We start from the raw sequence: 20,278 nt of genomic DNA, 5'->3' as shown, positions 1-20,278 counted from the left end.
TGTAAGCGTGCGTGTGTGTGTCTGTGTTTCCGCCTCGGCTAGCGATGCATTATGCAGTGAGACAGGAGGCAGATGCATGGGGTGCTGGGAGTCTCATTGCCTTGCTAGTTATTGTGTGTGTGTGTGTGTGTGTGTGTGTGAGAGACAAAGAGCTGGTGTATTTCTGATACATACAGTAAGTAGACCTTTCTCTGCAGTGTTTGTGGTCAGCAGCCACAGATGAAGGGTGTGAAGAGCGTGACTTACATGCAAATGTGAATACATGTATGTGCGTGGACGTGTGTGTGTGTGTATGTGTGTATAGGAAGCTGACTGATGTACAGTGACAGGGTCGAGAGTGTCGCAGGAGTTAAAGGATCATCTGACAGCGACGACATCTCTACTGCTCTGCTGACTCCACACACTCTCTCATACACTCGCTCACACACACACACTTTTACTGCTCTTCTTGGACTCACAGAGGGAGTTGATTAATATAATGTGCAAATAAATTAGGCAACATTCAGTCAAGCTGAAGTTGTAATTGGTACACTTGGGTGACCTCCGAACACACACCATAAATAAGGCAATTCCAAAAATGAATAATATCCCATTTAAGATGATTATTTTTTCCCTCATAAAACATCCTTGTCAAGCACAATTGGCATTAGCTGTTAGATTTTCTTAGTAAGGCAATCAATCTATTTTTCATGCAAAGAGACAAGATATAAGTTTGAAATGTGGATTACATGGTTGTCACACACTCACATTTCAGACATCAATTCAAAAACAGCTAAAGAATCAGACCAAAGGTAAAAGCCAGAGACGACCAAAGAGGCCAATATTTGTCCTTTTTTATTTTGTGTATTTGTATTTGTAGTTTATGTTTCCTGCCTAGAGACTATGGATGTAAATTAGCATTTTTTCCGACAATCCGGCATGTTTACATTGTGTATTTTGTACTGATGTTCATTAACATGTATTGTATCATTGAAAGAAAACAAATAAATAAATAAGTGGCAAAAAAAAAAACAATTAATTCAGGTTTAAGTGAGCCCAGATTCTAATACAGGTTCAAACATACCCTGGTAAAGCTATTCACCATGAGGTATTAAGAAGCAGAAGAATTATTGTCATATTTTCCCTTAAATTAAGCTGAATTCAAAAAAACAAAATATGTTTTCATTGTCTCTTTTACAAGTTGTAGGGTCAGACAATGCTTCACAATGACACATTATTTTGCTTGTTTGTCAAAATTGGATATTTGCAGCGAGTGCGACAATCATTATCAGTTGATGGTGGATTTAAAGAGCTTTGTTAAAACTTCAAAGGACTGGGCTCGCCAGAGAAATAATACCGTAAAGAAACCCTGAGACAATCATGACTTCTTACAAAAGAGAAACGTTTATCCCAGGCTCTAACTCACAGGACCCCCGCGCACCCAGCAGAGCAGGCAGAGTAGAAAATGAAATGGTCTGTGTTGTAACCACCCACTGTAGGGGTGATAATAATGATTAGGAATGGCATGCGCCTTGCCTTTTGAAATAATGTCAATGAGAGTTAGAGGCAGCGTGGTGCTTCTCCAGCCAGCAGCTCCAATAAATTGCGAAATTGCAGAAGACACGTCGGTAATACACAGATTTGTTCCCACAGAGCTGCAGTGCACACATTTCTGATGTATTGGATGACCTTTTACATACATCAATTACATCTTCACAGAGGAAGTTTCGTCTGGATGCATTTGATATTCAATTTGTAGGAGTTTTTATTTCAGTGCCAACTATGTGAATAGCTAAGCAAAAATGCGATAACGCCAAGAAAATTAACTACGGTGGCCCTGAGAGCTCAACACAAGTGAATACAGAAAAGCGCTGCAAGTAGCACAGATGACAATGTTGCCATCTGTGCTACTTGCAGCAAGAAGCATGTAGCAACTTCAGAAAACCAAATAGACAAATCCAGAAAATATTGATTGATTGACATCGATCAACTTCATCGATTTGACAACACATCTGCTGCTAATACTCACAACACAAACAAGCACAAAAACCTGCTGCAAGCAGCACAGGCGATAATTTTCCGCTTTGCTTGTTTTGTGAGTATTTGCAGTGCATGTGTTGTCAAATTGATGACGATAAATTTGTCAATTTGCATGTGTTTTCTTGGGATCCAGTGGGTTGAGCACCGAAGTGAAACCTATCTACAAACTGCTGACTAACGTTCGTGCACGTTCAGCTGCAGCACCTCTTACTTTTTTCATTTTAAAATGGCCCTGTTCTTATAAGCCTTGCATCACCTCCAATGCTGATCATTTTTTACACTTGTGTGATCTTGTCAGGCTGCCAAGCGCTTTAATTAATCAGGTAAGTGGGAGATCAGTTGTTACAAAACACTGCCAAAGCTAACTGAGCTATGCACAGTTAGCAGACGGCTTCAGGTTTAATTCACACTGTACGCCACAGTCAGCTTTGGCATGGTAAACAGCTACGGGGATTTTAATCAAAGTCGTCCATATTGATAATCAGAAGTTTGTAAATAATTGTTTGGTGGAGAAAAAAAAAACTCAAAATACATAAAGTAGAAACGTGACTGCGTCCACACAAAGCAACATTTCATACAAGTACTGTAACTTGCACACAAACACCTCCACTTTAAAATAGAGAAGTCAAGACTGTAAAACTGTATGTGTGCTTACATAATAGTGAAACAAGGCAAAAGTTTAACTTTGTTTTAACCCGAACTGCAAATGTTATAATTACAGTCACCTCTTTTGTAATGAGGTTCTTGCTGTGCTGTCATACTGTACCTGTAAATGTGTTTTTCTCTCCCTCCACTTCCTTATCATCTCCTCCCACTCCATCTTTCTCATCCTAATTATTTTTCTGCTCTTGCATCTTTTATGTGACCTTGGTGAATGATTAAGTAACAAACTGATTCAATTCAAAAAACAAAACAAATCTATCACAGTGTATTTCTCTATGCTCAGAGCCTCCGGCGCTTACACAAGTTAAAGTCTGGGGAAAAAAAGACATGTCAAACAGAAAGGTGCTTTGCTGTTATGCAAAACGGTTTACACATGTGTGTATGTGGACGTATATGCAAAGACAGTGTCAAGGAGCGAAAGAACATCTCTGATAATTAATGCAGTTCTATCTGAGCAAATCAGTTATAGATGCCCCTTCTAACTGACCTGTAATTAATGCTCCATATCCTGTATGAAAGTGTAATACTGACAAAACTATTAAGTCTGCGCACAACAAATCCAAGCTATGATCTGCAATTCAGAAAGTGTGAAACAATTGTTTTGAACCGACAATCCTGATTCACATTTACACATCTTTCTCTTTGTGCTGGTAAAGTACAAAGGGAAATACGCTTATCTGCTTTCTGGTGGAGAGTCAAATGAGATACCAGTCTAATGTCTGTCAGTTAAATATGTGTCTACAGGCAGCAGCCAGTTAGCTAAGCTTGGCATAACCAAAAGACACAGGAGAAAGCAGCTAGCCTCGCTCTGTCTCAAGGTAACAAAATCCACCTACCATACTGTGAGCAGACGTCCCGGTTTGTAGGTTTGCCCTGGTTTCAAACTGGGTGTCCTAAGTCGAATCTGTAAAAACTAAAATGTCCTAATTTTCAACATTCACTACTAAAATGTCCTGGGTCTAGCCACAATTAAGATAATGATTTTAACGTTGTACTTCTACACACACACGTTCTGTCCCACTCATACCTAACCCAATATAAAAACATACAAAGCACCATGCATCTGAATTCAACACTGAATGGTTTGTATGTGTATAAATCAATCAATGTGTTGTTGGCGAGGCTGTTGCTAGCCTATGAGTCATAAGCTAATGTCACAGTATGCTAACAGTTAGCTGTGAGACAGTCATGAGGCAGTCAGTCAGGGTGCTAACCCTAACCCTCTGTAAGTTACCCGGCAACAAATTTGCTGTGTACATGGTGTCCATGTTGTTGAGAGGTTCACTTGGTAGGTGTGCTAAGTGCTGAAATAATTGCTACCCAGCCTGATGAAGATGCCTATGGTCGTTTGTATGGTCAGTCATGTGGCAGCATTAGCCTGCCAGTGCTGCTGTCAATAAAACATGGAAACAACACACCACTTCAGGCACTGACCTGAAAAAGGAACATTTCTAGTATCTTTTTCCCTTGATTTAAAGAAAACTATTTACAATAGATTTAAAAAATACTTAATTTTCATTATTTTTAACTGCAAAAGATAATTGTGTTTCTAGTTTGACTCGAGTTTGAGATTGTTTGTTCCGCTTTTTTTTTGCTGCCTCAAAAATTTTATCATGAAAGAACTTTGTATTCTTTCTGTCTAAATGCAATCATTGATCACTCAGATATTCAGCAACTACGACTGCATCATGAACTAAAACAAATCTATGAATTGGGCTGTAATTTTCAAAATGCCAGAACACAGTGGTAAGAGAGACTAATCTGTGCTTTTATCATCCCCTAAAATAAAAAACAATGAGACAGTGCAAAGGGATAGAGAGAGTCAGGGAGGTGTATTCAAAGTCAGAATAGAAAAAAATAATAACATACTGTTTATTCCAGGCAATTTTCACCCTGAACACTCTCCTGCAAAGCAAACAGCACATACTGTATGTCCTTCACAGAGGCTCAAAGTGTGAATCGTGTAATCAACATTTGTATAATCATCCCAGTTTGATTTTTATTAAAGTCTCTCCTGTGAGCCGGCTCCACACCGCTTGCTGTAATTAGAATTTGGTAATGATATGTGTTAGAAGGAGAGCAATCATCATGCCACTTGTTTTCTTTTGTCTCCCAATTGAGCTTTCACTTCTAAAGTGATTAAAACTATAGATTATATGAGTAACAAACCTGTTGATAGGTTTTATTATGATCATCACATACTATAAAATAGATTCTGCTCATTAAATTTGGCTGCGTGGGTTTCTTCTTCATCTGCCTTCATCTAATTTACTTTGGTTTGAAAGCACTGATGTTTGTTAGAGTTGAAACAATAATTTTGGGGTATTTGTCAGCTGTGAAAGCATCGGATAAAGGCACAGAGTGGAATATATAACCAGTTTGATTTCTGATCTTCATGTTAAATTACATGTTCTCTTCATGAGAATATGAAGCTCTGTCTTGTAGCTCCACCTAGTGTTTGAGTCTGGCTCTCTGGCTATATAAACGTAAGACTTGACGTTGCATGAGTCATTTTATTCAAAGATATACATAAGATTGTATCAATAGGGGAACAGCAAAGGGCTGGATGGACAGGAAGTGTAGAACATAAGCTACAGACAAATGAGCAAACACAGAAACAGAAACAAGACTCAGATACAAGCGAAAAACACTTGCATAACGAATTAAAATCTGAAATAATTACACTTAATAAATTACAGGATGTCACATCAAGATTTGACTGAATTTCCTCAACTCAACCCTGGAAAGTCTCAAGCTGAAACTGTAACTACATCCTGTTGTGACTGAGATCAACTTAAATTAAATGGACAAAAAGGGGGGAAACGTACAAGAGATGACATCATCTATTACAATTAAACCACAAAGTATAAAAAAATTAAACTTCATGATAGACAAAAGACACAAATGCCTAGATGAACAATGTCTTATGGCTTGGCAAAGTACAAATCAAGGTAAAAATGGAAAAACACATGTTCAATTTAGTTCTATAATTATAAAGTTGTCTGTGAGTCACGTGTTCTTCACCGGCAAAAAGCAAAAAATCTCAATCATTACAAAAACATTGGAAGCTTTGCAATAATACATATATATATATATATATATATATATATATATATATGGCTATGTCATTTTTGGTCTCTTCAATCGTATTTACATATTTCATGTCAACAGTTATTTCTTCAAAGCTTGATTCACAGAGATGCATACAATATTTACATTTAGTAGAAAACTGTTTGCCAGAAGAATACCACACCCCACCTTGTTAATTCCCATAAATCTGCAAAACAAATGTCACAACTTAGATTTTTCCACCATGGAGAAGAATCAGCATTTCAACCACAAAGTGTTGTTACAGTAGAAACAACTTGTATATACAGTAAACTCAGACCAGTACCAATAATGTTACAATACTGACTACACCACTGTATTGTCCACGCCAAAAACTTTAATCATTTTTACAAAATTTTGAAATATTCTTGCTCATTTTCATGTAATTGTGAACTGATCCACAGTGAACTGGCAGCACTTCTTTAAGGTTTGTAGCCGTTATCATATCATAACCCTAAAAACCTTGACATCTGACTCAGCGTTACAGGGTCTGTCTTTACACATTTTCACTGTTAAAACTAGCAATACTGGTTCTGAGTAGAAGCTGTAGAAATCACTATACTTTATACCAAACACCAGTTGGTTACACTCTACAAAAATGAAATGACTATATGAGCTGTTTGTGTCTGTTAATCAGATGTAACAGAGGCTTTGCTTTGACTTTTGAAGTGTCACATGTGCTGTGCTTCTCTGTAAAGCAACACTGGGAAAGTCGTTTGATGCCAACAGACGTTTGAGTCCATCTGATATCTGATACCAGCAACACTACTTCGCTTGCCTCTTGTGCTCACCACATGAACCTCTGTGTGGCGGTGCTGTCCGGCCAGTGGAAAGTCTTAGTGATGAAGATGTAAATTGTGGCAGCGTTGACCGCCGTGTAGAGGAGAAACTCCACAATGAGTCTGGGAAGAGAGGGGAGAGGCATATGCAGGCGGTACATCAGGTAGGGAACAATAAAGTACCTGAACTCCAGCAACTTCTGGGGCACTGTGGCAGCCAGGAGGCACGCCAGGAAAGCCAAACTCCAGAAGAGCGAGCGCGACTTGAAGGAGTCCAGAAAATTCCACCCAGCAAAGATGTATGCTGGGATGAGGAGGAAGCGCACAAGCTCGTGCCTCTGGAAAAGGTTTTTCCACACGTAGAAGGGGAAATGGCGGTTATCCGCCAGGAGGTACCTGTGGACGAAGGTGAACTTCCACACCAGGAGCAAGGAGACACCGGTGACGAAGAGGAAGAACAAGGGCTGTTTTTTCAGAGCCTGCAGGAAGCGCAGGGCGCGGTGGTAACAAAGTGAGACGGGGACGGAGAAAAAGAGAGTGAATGAGAAGAAGTAGAAGAGTTGAGGAAAGTTAAGGCAAGCCTCGTGGCTCGTCCTGTCACCCACCACGATCCCGTCATTCAGCACCACAAACAGCAGGAAACAAATGCCAACCACTGCATAAGGCCAGGCCACCAGGAGCACCGCCTTCACATGACTAGGTGAGGTGAGGAACTCTACTGTGAAAAGTATTATTTTCTTTGCTCCGCTGAATGACAGAGGAACTTGGGATGGAGGAGACTTCTCATCCCTCTTTTTGGTATGCTCCACCCTCCAGGCCTCATCCATTTTGGCGGCCACCAGAGTGCCTGCGCAGAACGCCACCCAGATGATGTTGGTCTGGCGGAAAAACACAGAGCAGATGCCAAGGAGCGCTGAGGCCTTGTGGCAGCCGTAGAGCGTCATGAGGTAGGTGAAGAGGATAAAAAAAGTAGATCCGGCATCTGTGTAGTAGAGGAAGTTGAAGAAATAGAGCACAGGGAAGGTGGATAGAGACAGCGCTGATAGGACCCGGCGTGATGTTGTTCGTGTCTGGAAGAGAAGACACGTGGTATCAGAAACCAGACAATGACAAACAAGATCACTCATGCATGATTTTTGTCCTCTGGTCTTACCTTCTCTCTGAGGTGCAGCTTGCAGATGAGCAGATAGAGAAGGTAAAGGTTGCCACAGTTGAAGAGCAAGTTGATGAAGCGCAGCATGGCCGTGGAGCACACCACCTCGCCTGTCAGGTCAGCGAGCCACACCACTGGTTTGATGACTCCCACAGAGATGAGGTAAAGGCCCGGGAGAGTGGTGATCATTGGGTCCCACTGCACAAGGATCAGCAGCATGTTAAAGGGGCATGTTAAAGTTTACGTGTCATGTAAAAAGAGTTGTTTAATGTCTTTTGTAGCTCTGTAGGATCTGTAGGTCTGAGAAAATAACCCTGATGTCATAGTGATGACATCAGGGTTATTTTGGATTGAGCTTAGAGACGACAAATTCATAACAGAAGGTATGTGTTACAAACCGAGGGTTTGGAATTTAGATAACATAAGCATTTATCAGGCAATGAGGGGTTTAATGACAGACAATGTTGAGTTGCATCATGGGAAATGTAGGATCCAGCAATCTTTGGAGCTTTACTCATACTAGGGACAAAAAGTCAGGATATCTCAGCCTCTGATGCTTCAATTTTGAAGATCATTTTATTTAAATCTGTCTCTTGCAACTTTATGAAACTGCATAACTAAGTCACTGAAGTTTCAGTTTAAGATAAGTTATATAACGCAGATATTGTAACATCATGTTTGCTGTTTTTAAAGAAAAATTTTATTTTACATTGTATTTATTTTACATTACATCTGACACAATGCCATAGCGTATCTTGCATTTCTGGTGTTAGATTTTACTGTGCATAACATTTACTGTGAAGGTTGTACATTTATTTTGTGTTTTCTTGTGTGTATATGATGTGTGAACTACTCTACACTGTCATTTGGTTCAGGGCTCTATATTTATATCTATATTTTTCTTGGCTACGTAAAGTTGTAACATGTAAATAAATAAATTGTGTGTTTTCCTATCCTTCAGACAGATGCTGCATTCATCTGGGGCACCATCGACTCCACTTTCAGTTGCATTACAATGAAATGGTTTTATAATTTAAAATAAAAACAGACAGACTAATGTCCAATGTTGTGTTATGATCTAAATCAAGTGAAGCAGACTTCATGTTTTCACACCACACTGAAACAAACTAGACACGGATAGGAGGGGAGGCTACATTATGTTTTAAAACATGGTTTCAGTGATGGAAAAGAGCTTTAAAAATGAAAAAACGTCGATATGATCCTTTAAGCTCCCCTTCCCCACAGCCTTGAGCTTGATAAAGCTAGCCTGCATTTACATTACATTTTTTTTATGGCGGACATAACTCCCGCTAATGTCATTCTATATGTCCGACACGGAGATTAGAAGCTCTGCAAGCTGCCACCCCATGTTGAATAACAAAAGCTCCGCTGCTAGCTAACCCTAATCCGCTGAACAATGACGGACTCGCTTCAGAGAGCCACTTTACCTCGTTGAATTTTCCATGGCAGTATTTCTGAGCTTGTGGGATGTGGAAAATCTCGTCCATGTATGGCTCCCTTTGCTCCCGAGTGACTCTGGAGAACAGCAGGCAGGATACCAAAAAGTTGGTGCTGCAGAGAGCAGTGAAGATGTAGCCTTCAAATTTCTCCATGTCTGAAGATGAAACCCGATGTAAAAGTAAACACAGTCCAAAGCTAGCTGTTATAATGTTGTGTAAACCGCATAACGACCAGGTTTGCTGAATAAAATCACTGTACAGCCTCAATTCAGAGGGAGACTGGTTGAAGTCTGTCCTGTATTTGTAAACGGAAGAGTTTTTATTTTTGACAGTTGGCGGTCCGCCTCGGAAACACGGTCGGAACAAAAACTCTTCTACAACTAAAAGTTCCTCTGTTGCGCTAAATAGTTTAGCGTGATACTTTTATCAGATAGTCACTACCATAATCATCCATAAGTGAAATTTTAAAGGAAAATGCTTTTGAAATGTTGTTTTTTCTTCTTTTTGTGTATTGTTTTGTCTAATAAAGGACACTTCCTGTCCTGTGTCACAGTGTTATGGTTCCCACCGTGCACAGACCTCACGTGAAGCGCGGTGATAACCGTTTATGAACTGTAATTTTCTCATATTTTGTCACATATTTTTCAGCATGCATCTAACGCATGAGCTAGAGCTGTTCCCCGACCACAGAGTGACTCAAATGCTTTTCAAAGAAGTCAAAAATGCCGCAGGGTTGAGACAAAGTGCCGTGGAGGGTAAAATAAATGGTGCCTTGATCAACCCTACAATGGTAAGACTTATTAAACACTTGTGTATCATATGTTTATCATTACATATGTGTATTAGCTCACAGTAATTTCTTTCTACAAAAGAGAAAACGTTCACCGACCGTGTCTGATCACGTCACTCCATTCACCATCAGACTTTTTCTTTATTTACAGCTGGTGAATCCTTTCCAAGTGCTGGTAGCTGCCAATAAAGCTGTTCACTTACAGAAATCTGGGAAAATGAAGACAAGAAGTCTGTACTCAGAGATTATCTTCAACCTGTCACCTACTAATAATGTAAGTAGCATAAACTAGACATTCGTTATGATGCCTGTGCAGTCACAAGAAGCACTGTGTCCCACTTTTACTTGCAGTAGCATCCCCCTTTTCATGTTGATATTTACTTATTTTCTGAATAATTTACTTTTTGTTCAAAGCAAAAACCAGCCTTTATTATCTAAGGACAGGAATATTTGTTATGTCTTTGGACCCTTACTCTCTTGCCCAGTGTTGTAGAAATTGAAGCTTATTCTTTTATTGCACTTAACATACATAAATGTGTAACTTTCTCTGGAGCAGAGCTTCAGACAGATGCATGGATGCATTATGTGACAAAATGCCCCTCGGCACAGACATGTTAAAGCTTCCAAACCCCAAAAGCAGGACACTCAGGCACAAACATTGCTTGTTGACTGTCTCTGATTATTTTGCATCTTTTGACTACACACATGTTGCCTTTTGTCTCTTTGTAGTTGTTTTGTGTCTCTCTGTAGTTGTTTTGTGTCTCTTTTAGCTAATTTTGTTTGTTTTTGTGGTCATTTTGTGTCTCTTTGTATTTATTTTGTTCCCTGTGTAGTCATTTTTTGTTCCCTGTGTAGTCATTTTATGTCTCTTCATTGTGTCTCCTCATTGTCTCTTCAAACAGAGGCTCTGGTCCATGGTCTGTCGGTCCAGTAATCAGTCCATGGACAAATGTAACTACAAACCCTGAAAATCACAATTGTTTATTTTGTATGTCTTCCATAACACAGATCTCAGAGGCCTTCAAAAGGTTTGGGATCTCAGATGGCGACGACTCTGTAATGGTGGTTGTGGTTCACAACAAAGACGAGTCACAGCTTCTGGCAGACATCACAGCCAAGGTGGAAGGACGGCAGATTCCAGTGGAAGATGTTTCCTCGCTGTCAGACTCTGCAAAGATCAAAAAGGTTCCCCATCAATGATTAAATGATTTCATGTGACTCATTCTACACCTTATGAACTAATACATGCATCTGTGTATTTTTTTACTAGACAGTAATTTTATATGAAAAACATATATATATTGCATATAACGGATAAAGTACATATATAGACTCTCTGCATGTGTTATTATTAAATGTAAATTAATTAGGATATTTGAGATACAGGTTTAAAAATAATACGTTTTCAAAGGTTTCATTCCTTTTTTTTTTTTTTTTTAAATAACTGACATCATATCCGTCCTTACTTCCTGTTTTGTCTCCATTTCAGCTGTATAAAGTCACTCCCCAGGAGGAGAAGTGTGGGACTCTACTGGATGCAGTTGTATGCAGAATGGCCACCAAGGATGTCATGTAGCAACAAGAAATAAGTTCAACTGTTCAACTTTGTTGCATTTTTCCCATATGAGGTGTCAAGAAGGTTTTTACTTAATAATGTTGCACCACATTGTAAAGTGCCAAGCTTGCAAATATTGTTCTTCTTGCACTCAACTTGAAATCTGTGTCAAGTCTCCCACTTTAACTAAATATCTTATTTTTCAAAGTCTTTTTATGAATTTGTCTTTATTCTTGCTAAATAAAATTTTCTACATCATTTTTAGACACATGAGCAAAAAGTTTGGGAGGTAGTTAGGGAAGTTACAGCACATTATTTAGCGCTTCCTTTTGAAACTTTCATTCCTTTGAAACTTTCCAGTGACAGATTTAAAAAAAATTTTTTTTGTCTCTGAAAGCTGAAGGTATGCTGTGATCTTTTTGACAGAGGATGGCTAGTGATGTAAAGCTGGTCTCATGCCAGCTGTGGTTAATAATGAATGTAAAGTGCTCTGGGCCAAATATCAGCTTGGTCTCTAGAGGATCCCCCCCCCCCCCCAAAAAAAAAGTCAACATTCACAGCATGGACATGAAAGAGCCACAGTCAAGCCACGTTTCAGTCAAACCCTGTCAGCCTAAGAAGACAAGAATATTAAATGTACTCGTTGTCTAAAACGTTTGCAGATGCAGATTTGACAGACGTGTACTCACTACAGCTTTGTTCTTCTAAATCACCTCAAAATTTAAAAACCGGCAGAGTATCAAAGAGCTTGAACCTGGATGTTTATTTTTTATTGGCTTCTTTTAAAATTCATTTGAATTCTCAGCTCAGATCATAACAACATTTGCATACTCAAAACATGAGATTGAGGTGTTTTATGAAAAGAGAAAGTTCTATTCACTAGAGAAAACAGCATTTCCATAGGAGTGAAATGTATATTGATTTACTGTAGTGTGTAGCACTTTGGAAGCTTATCAAGAGTCTGGCCATTGAAATATTGTGTAAATTCAAATTATGGATCATAGATGATTGATCATAATTCATCTCCACCTCCATCAGAACAAATATGATACAACATAAACTCAATATCTCCTACAATTACTCCTTGATTCCTCCCCACTAGCCACACATGGGCACAAACTAGTCAGAATTAGTCACATAAAGTAGTTCCCCAGATGTCTGTCAGTCCGGGAAGTTGGCGAGCTCGTCTTTTCCGATGTTCCCTCCGCTGAGGATGCACACAACGCCCTTCCCCTCCAGCTCGGGTATCTTGTTGTTAACGATGGCAGCGAAGGCAGCAGAGCCCGACGGCTCCACCACGAGTCCAGACCTGTAGAGGGCGGACACCGCCGCCTTGATCTCCTCATCGCTCACCAGAACGATCGCCTCCACGTAACGCTGGCACAACTCGTAGGGCAACCTGCCTGAGATCCAAAGAACAGCATTAACTTCAATATGGTTTTCAGTGACACTCTGTTGTCTGTCCTTTTTTGTTTTAATCAGTTTTAGAGAAGTTTGTGCTCGCTTCCTTCACAGAGAATGGATATTACAAAAGTGGTCGTGTACAAGTAAGAAAGTACAGTAAAGTCATTGCCAACTATGAGCCAAACGGAGGTGAATAACTAAGTCGAAACTTTAATTAATTTGGGGTGAATTACACCTTCAAATGTGGGACAATGTGTTGAGGTGAACCAGAGAAAATTAGTGTCTTCTAATGAACAGAAGAGTTTGGCATAGTACCTGCAAACGGTGGTGCAAGACCTGAGGCGATGCTCTTGGTGTCCATGCCCACTGGTTTCTTCTCAATGAAGCTTTTGTACATGGTGCAGGCTGAGTTTAAACACAAACACAAACACAAACTCACAACAAATCCAAAGTAGCAGTAGTCCATGACTGCACTAATTTTTGCAGATGATCCATCTAAAAGCTGTAGGTTGAGTTTTCACCTCCTTCTGGTTCCACACCGTAGATCCTGGTCTTATCACAGCCTGACAGTTTGATGGCAGCAGCTACACCGGCCAACAGCCCCCCTCCGCCGCAACACACCACCACCACGTCAGGCTCAGATTGGACCTCCAGCACCTCCATACCGAGACTGGACACACAACACAGGTTGTGCTTTGACATTTTAACTAGTGGTCATTTTTTATCATGATGAATTGAGCTTTTTAAACTTGTTATTTACATCTCCATCATACATCTATGGAACAATAAATAACAACACAGTGTATCAAAACAGTTATATTAAAAATATCACTACTTTTACTTTCTGAACACGTTATGATTGTGTTCTTGTAGATGAGAGCACCTGGCATGTCCCGCTATTAGATCCAGGTCATCGTATGAGTGCAGGAACGTCATGTTGTCCTCCTGAACGCAGCGGTTCACGACATTCATCAGACTGGAGGTGGGAACTCGCTCCACCTCCACCCCGAAACTCTGAGGACGAGAATAAGTGTGCCGTTCATGACTTACTACAATTACATCTGAAGGACAAACGATCTGTTTTTAACTTTGGTATTTACAGTGCTTTAAGTAGGTGGGATGCTAATTTATGTCTTGGAAAAAATGCCTGTAGTAAGAAAAAATGTATGCATTGTTTTAGAAAAAAAAAGAGGTCTCATGTGAAATTTAGGATGAAATTGTAATGGTTTGTATGTCTTGTATGGCTCAAATTTTAGATACAACGCATGTAGTATGTTTTGGCAGAAATCTGATTTTAGGAATACAAAATGAAACCTTGCACATGCTGACAAAACACATCTGTAAATGCAATATCTGAGTTCCTGCCTTGACCTATTATTACTATCTGTCTTTAAGTTTGTGTAAAAGAGGAATAATCTGAGTCTGTGTGATTAATCTTGATGGTCAAGCTCTGTGAGTGTATTTCAGTCAGGCAGCAGATGACCTCTGACCTGGATGAGGATGGATCTGGACATTGGGGCGGTTTCAGGCATCACCACCTTGCCCCTTGACCCATAGTGTTTTGAGGCGTACGCAAAAGACTTCCCATAGTTCCCTGCAGACATGGTGACAAAACGACCACCCTTTGTTCTTCGGGCAAATTGATTGGCCACTCCCCTGATCTTAAAGGACCCTGTCAATCAAAAACATGTGGACAAAAAGAATCAAATCAAAATTCAGAACTGTGAGACATTTTCATGTGAGATTCTCATAACTGAATCAAAGTGTTTTTTTCCAACCAGTTCTCTGCATGTTTTCCAGTTTGATGTGGATGTTGCAGTTGATGTTGAGAGGCAGGGTGGTCTGGCACCAGGGAATCATGGGGGTGTTGATGACTCCCAGGGGGCTGCTTCTCACCGTCTCCCTGGCTTCTCTCAGTAGATCCAGGGTGACAGCATCTGCAGACATCTCACCCATCTGTGTCAGAGGCACACAAGTATCAGGAATATATTTGCATTGTGTAACTCCAATCTTAGTCAGATTATAAAAAATACATTTCATAAATTTATAGGCTATATCTTAGTAATATCAAGTACTGAATTGTTTTTATATATTGATTATAAGATTTCACAGCTGCCCTGATTCTCATTCATTTCCTGTACAAAATAGGAATAATATTCTAAAAGGTTAAGGTATATAATTAGCTAGCTATAATTTAAGGATTTCTAATGGTGTGATAATAAACGTGTGAGCAGTCCACGCATTCCTCAGCAGTCTAGATTTATTAAGAAAAGCTAATGAACATTGAATTAGAAAGTCTACTTTTTCACAAATGAGAAATTAACCAAAAACTTAGGTCTAGTATGTTAGGCGTATTTCCACTGACCTTATTATTTGTTTGGATTTTTCTTTTACTCTAAAAAAGTAACAGCTCCGTAATGTTTACAGTGTTACAACATTTGCGGCTCCGGACAGCGTAATGGTTCCGGTGTGAGTGGTGTTTCTAAACGGACGTTATTATGAAACGGACCGCAAACATGGCTGCACCTGTAAGTGACAATGGAGTGCAGTTAGATAACTTTACTTAAATACGTAAGTTAAAAATGTATTTATTATAAAGACTTTAATTTGAAAACATGGGGTTTGTAAGGCACGTCGTGTGCGCCATGTCCGGCGGGGTTGACAGCTCTGTGGCTGCGTTGTTACTGAAGAGAAGAGGTGAGGAAAAAAAAAAGACAGAAACACACAGACACACACCTGGAGTGTTGAAGTGTTAAATAACGAATGAGCACAAAATTCAGAATCTCTGATATTTTTTTTCCCTCGAATTGTGAAATGCAGCTCACGTTCTGCTCCTGTTGCCAAAAGTGCTAGCATAGTCACACGTTTGTACTGTCTCGTCTTTCATGTGAAGGCTTCAATGTAACCGGCGTGTTTATGAAGAACTGGGACTCTCTGGATGAGAAAGGGATATGTACGACAGAGAAGGACTGCGAGGACGCCTACAGGGTCTGTCAGATCCTGGATATCCCTTTCCATCAAGTGTCCTATGTCAAAGAGTACTGGCATGAAGTTTTCAGGTATTTGTGTCAAGCTCATATTATGAACCACCTTATCATCATTATTATTGTTATTATTAATATTGTTGTTGTTATTATTGTCATTGTAAATGTCAAATCTGGCTTGTTCTATCTTCAGTAATCTGTTGAAGGAGTATGAGAAGGGCAGGACACCAAATCCAGATATACTATGCAACAAGCACATCAAATTCAACCATTTCCACAAGTATGCCATCCACACTCTGGGTATGTTGACGCCACATTGATCATACACTGATTCTCCACTGGTTAACATTTGTTTGACTTTATTCATTTATTTATTTATTTGTTTATCATTTATTTCTTTCAACTGGAAAGCTGTAGGCAGTAGTTTTAAATATAAGGATTGAATACAACTGGTTTCCTACCACCAAGTGTTATACACAATCCAAAAGTCTTGTTCAGTAAGACTTTTAATTATGGTCGTGTTGCTGTTCATTTAGGTGCTGATGCCATGGCAACAGGCCACTACGCCAGGACGTCACAGGAAGACGAAGATGTATTCCAACAGACGCACATAGCTCCGCCTACCACACTCTTCAGAGATCGATTTGAGATCAGAAATCGTAAGTTTTTGACTCTCGTCTCCCAGTTTAATCTTGGCTGTGCCGGCTTTAAGGACAGACCCTCTAACTGTGTCAACAATCTGTTTTTCCCTGTGCCAGCGGTGAGGATGTACAAAGGAGCAGATCTCTTCAAAGACCAAACCTTCTTCCTCAGTCAGATCTCTCAGGATGCCTTGCGACAAACCATGTTCCCGCTTTCTGGACTCACCAAGGAGTTTGTCAAAAAGATTGCTGCTGAAGCTGGGCTTCACCATGTTCTGAAGAAGAAAGAGGTACACACTCAGGAGAGCATGAATAGGACATGTTTTTATATCACCCTGTACACTAACAGTGAACTTTACATTTGAAACAATAATTGCAACATGTGAGATATCTGAATTCGTTCACGTTTTTTCAGAGCATGGGCATTTGCTTCATTGGAGAGAGACACTTTGAAAACTTCATATTAGAGGTGAGAAAATGAAATTTCATATATCACAATTTGTCTTGTTTTCTTAGTTGATTCTGTTTCTTTTTTCAGTGTTTCCTTTGGTTTGGAACAGAGCCTCCAGTCTCTGTTTGTTATCATTTATTAGAAGCTATCATTTATAAACAGACAACCTTTTTTTCCCTCTGTTTTCAGTATCTAGAGCCTAAACCAGGAAACTTTGTCTCCATTGAGGATGGGACAGTAATGGGAACACACAAAGGTATCGTTTAGAGTTCAGAGATTCTGAAATTGTGAACATTTCTCCCCCAAATTAAGTGTGTCTTTATTCCACCAAATCGACAGAGTGTAATGGCTCGTACTATCTTATATGTTAGTGTCAGTTGTCCTAACAACCGTATCCTCATGTTCATTCTCTAAATTTGTGTTAGACTTGAGACAGGTCATAATACATCCTGTCCTGTCTCTTGATGTTCTCTGACTGTTTGCGTCCATGCAGGCTGGTTCACTCTGACACTGGGCCAGAGGGCGAGGATAGGAGGGCAGAAAAACGCCTGGTATGTGGTGGACAAAGACATTGCAACAGGAGATGTGTTTGTGGTGAGAAAGTCTGACAGTATGTCCTCTATGATCTCTCCAGTACCATTGTCAGATATCTTCCAAAAGTTTCATTTTAGGTGGAATCAAACGTTAAACACCTTTTGAAAGTTAGAAAAAACTTTCCTGTTCCTTACTTTCTTAAATCTCGTGCAACACCTCAGGCTCCAGCGACCGATCACCCAGCTCTTTTCCGTGACACGTTGCGGACGGACCGCTTCCACTGGCTAACAGTGGACCCGCCTCCTGAACTAGCCAGGACCCAGATGATGGAGTGTCACTTCCGCTTCATCCACCAGATGCCGCTCAGTGAGTTTTACGTTTTCTTTTCATGTCACTTCATATCTCTGCGCCGCTTTTCAGAGAGAAATACTGTACTTTAATTTACGAGTCTTTGGTGTTGGCTTAAGTGCTTAACAGTATATACAAGTGGAACAGAAACAATTAGTCGACTGTTAGAACATTAATGGAAACTATTATTTTAATGTGAAAAACATTTCATGGTTTCCAGCCTCTCAGATATGACCTTTTACTGCTTTTCCATAATTTTGACATTTAGACAGTTGGTTGGACGAAACAGGCAACGTGAACCAAAACCAGGCAATCAATTGAGAAAACAGATTAATCCATAAGGAAAATGGTTATTCGTTGCAGTCCTATATTACTGAAAATTAGCTCCACCTCAACCAATTATAACAGTGAAATGCTTGTTATGCATTAATGCATGAGTAATAATAATCAGGTGCTAGGATACATAATAGTAGAACAGTCACAGGGGCTATTTGTTCTGCTTTGAGAACTTTAACTTTGAATAGTTTCAGGATATTTTTTTTATTATACTTACATACTTATACTTAAGTAACATTTTCAATACAGGACATTTACTTGTATTTATTAGTTCTTTACTTTAAAAAAAAGGCTCTGAATTCTTTTTTGTGTGTTCCAGCTCCCTGTACAGTAACTCTGAACATGGACGGCTCTGTATGGATCTCACTCTCACAGGCAGTCAGAGCTCTGACACCTGGACAGGTAACGGCTAACACACCTGTGTTACAGAACATAGTGTAATTGCTCAGGACTTCTAATGTTACACCAGTTACTAAAAGACAAAAAAAAACGTACATACGATTCCTTTGTCTTCCTGTAGGAGTATTTTTGTTTTTCCTTATCCTGTAATGTCTTCCCCAGTTTGCTGTGCTCTACAAAGGGGACGAGTGTCTGGGCAGCGGGAAGATGATCCAGCTGGGGCCAAGTGAATACACACTCCAGAAAGGCCGGGAACGGTTGATAGCGGCCGCGCAGCACAAGGAGCAGCCGACCCCCGAACCTGCCAGCTGAGGTGACCTCACAGCCCAGCGGTGAAGGGAACACAGTCTGTCTGCTACATTAGGTAGAGCAACACTAAACACGAAAAAAGGGCTTTATGTCTCTGCTGGAGGCCGTATTTGAGGTGGTTGTAAATGGTTGATAGTGTTTTTAAATGCTCAACTTTGGCATTGAAACAGTCTTGATGACACAAGGAGTCTGTTGCTTGGATTAATCATCCAAGTCAAAGTGGTTTAAGAGTATAAACTGGAGCTAAAATAAGACGGTTTACAAAGTAAAAAGAATACAGTCATTCACTTTACTTCTAACATCACTGAATAAAATTACCATCACCACATTATCTTGATCGGGAACAGTGTCTGTTTCAGATCATAATATACACAGGTTGTTATTATTTATACTCTGGTAACTGTCCTTCGAACTTCCATGGTGGCAGCTGTTCTGCTGTGTTTGTTGACTGCATCAAAAAGAACATAAGCACCTTAAATTAAGTTTACTACAGATTAAAAAAAATACTGTTGGATAATCGATCAATATACCAATTGATCTGGTGTATCTGTTTAAGTATAAACTCTGTGCTGGATGTATTTTCAAAATAATTTCCACACAAGAAGAGTAAGTGAAGCTGTAGAAAACGCAGATCTTGGTGTTAGGACCCAGGGTGTGAAAACACCTTCCTTCTTGAAGGACCGTGGGTTGTCTGTGCCCTTCAGGGTTCTGCTGGGATTTGATTGTCAGCCAGAAAGGCTCCATGTGGATCCAAAAAAGTGGGACATGGCTATGACACAATTTTCGTGGATTCAGACTAATCTGTGAATAACAACGACCGCTTAATTCCTTCTCCTCCTTTTACCTCTTTTCTGACTGTCACTCATGTTCATCTTGCCTCTGAGCCGCCTGCACACCTCTGCATCTAATGAAAAATGTTTTAATACACGTTTTACACCATTTAAACTCCAGCTTTAGTTTTTGATGCTGACATTTCATTGATGATCAGTATCAGACTCAGTTCTTGTGTTTTCACCTCTAAGGTGAAATTATGTTCCAAAACCAGCTGATGGTAAATATAGGAGCGGTAATTGCCTAAAAACATGTCAACAAACAATGGCAGTCGAATACGAACCAAAAATGGTGTTATTTATTTATTTACACGTGTCAACCACATTCTGAGTCAGTTTTTAATTATTTTAAATAACACAATGAAATTGTTTTTTAATGCATATTGATTCCTTGTTTAGAAAATTTCTAGTGCCTTTTCTAGTCAGGTGTTGTTGCTGTTGTAGGTCGTGGAACTAAACTACAAACTGTAAATACTTGAACATTTACAAGCAACTCAATAAACCTGATAAGTACA

At 39.7% G+C, this 20,278-nt stretch overlaps 4 protein-coding genes across 4 annotated transcripts; 2 read left to right on the top strand and 2 right to left on the bottom strand.

Moving 5' to 3' along the window:
* Positions 1-5,181: 5,181 nt before the first annotated feature.
* Positions 5,182-9,514, bottom strand: alg10 (ALG10 alpha-1,2-mannosyltransferase). The gene is made up of 3 exons (XM_023422929.2): positions 9,171-9,514; positions 7,723-7,920; positions 5,182-7,639 (listed from the first exon to the last, which is right to left on the bottom strand). Exons 1-3 carry the CDS (start codon positions 9,333-9,335, stop codon positions 6,578-6,580), a joined length of 1,425 nt encoding a protein of 474 aa, XP_023278697.1. The 5' UTR covers positions 9,336-9,514; the 3' UTR covers positions 5,182-6,577.
* Positions 9,515-9,747: 233 nt separating this feature from the next.
* tprkb (Tp53rk binding protein) lies at positions 9,748-11,734 on the top strand. The gene is made up of 4 exons (XM_023423023.2): positions 9,748-9,972; positions 10,124-10,246; positions 10,981-11,157; positions 11,462-11,734. The coding sequence occupies exons 1-4, from the start codon at positions 9,790-9,792 to the stop codon at positions 11,546-11,548; spliced, it is 570 nt and encodes a 189-aa protein (XP_023278791.1). The 5' UTR covers positions 9,748-9,789; the 3' UTR covers positions 11,549-11,734.
* A 541-nt stretch (positions 11,735-12,275) lies between these two features.
* On the bottom strand, positions 12,276-14,887 carry LOC111667345 (uncharacterized). The gene is made up of 6 exons (XM_023423030.2): positions 14,710-14,887; positions 14,422-14,603; positions 13,815-13,945; positions 13,453-13,601; positions 13,247-13,336; positions 12,276-12,930 (listed from the first exon to the last, which is right to left on the bottom strand). The coding sequence occupies exons 1-6, from the start codon at positions 14,885-14,887 to the stop codon at positions 12,689-12,691; spliced, it is 972 nt and encodes a 323-aa protein (XP_023278798.1). The 3' UTR covers positions 12,276-12,688.
* A 555-nt stretch (positions 14,888-15,442) lies between these two features.
* trmu (tRNA 5-methylaminomethyl-2-thiouridylate methyltransferase) lies at positions 15,443-20,278 on the top strand. Its single transcript, XM_023423028.2, has 11 exons — positions 15,443-15,628; positions 15,825-15,990; positions 16,109-16,215; positions 16,452-16,574; positions 16,674-16,846; positions 16,972-17,025; positions 17,197-17,263; positions 17,501-17,601; positions 17,763-17,907; positions 18,545-18,627; positions 18,787-20,278. Exons 1-11 carry the CDS (start codon positions 15,547-15,549, stop codon positions 18,934-18,936), a joined length of 1,251 nt encoding a protein of 416 aa, XP_023278796.1. The 5' UTR covers positions 15,443-15,546; the 3' UTR covers positions 18,937-20,278.

Source organism: Seriola lalandi, unplaced genomic scaffold (genome assembly GCF_002814215.2).
Source record: "Seriola lalandi dorsalis isolate HSWRI2012SDOR001 ecotype SW California unplaced genomic scaffold, Sedor1 jcf7180002054688, whole genome shotgun sequence".
Classification (NCBI taxonomy): Eukaryota; Metazoa; Chordata; class Actinopteri; order Carangiformes; family Carangidae; genus Seriola; species Seriola lalandi.
The sequence above is the reverse complement of the archived record's forward strand: the minus strand, read 5'-3'. Positions and strand labels throughout refer to the sequence as shown.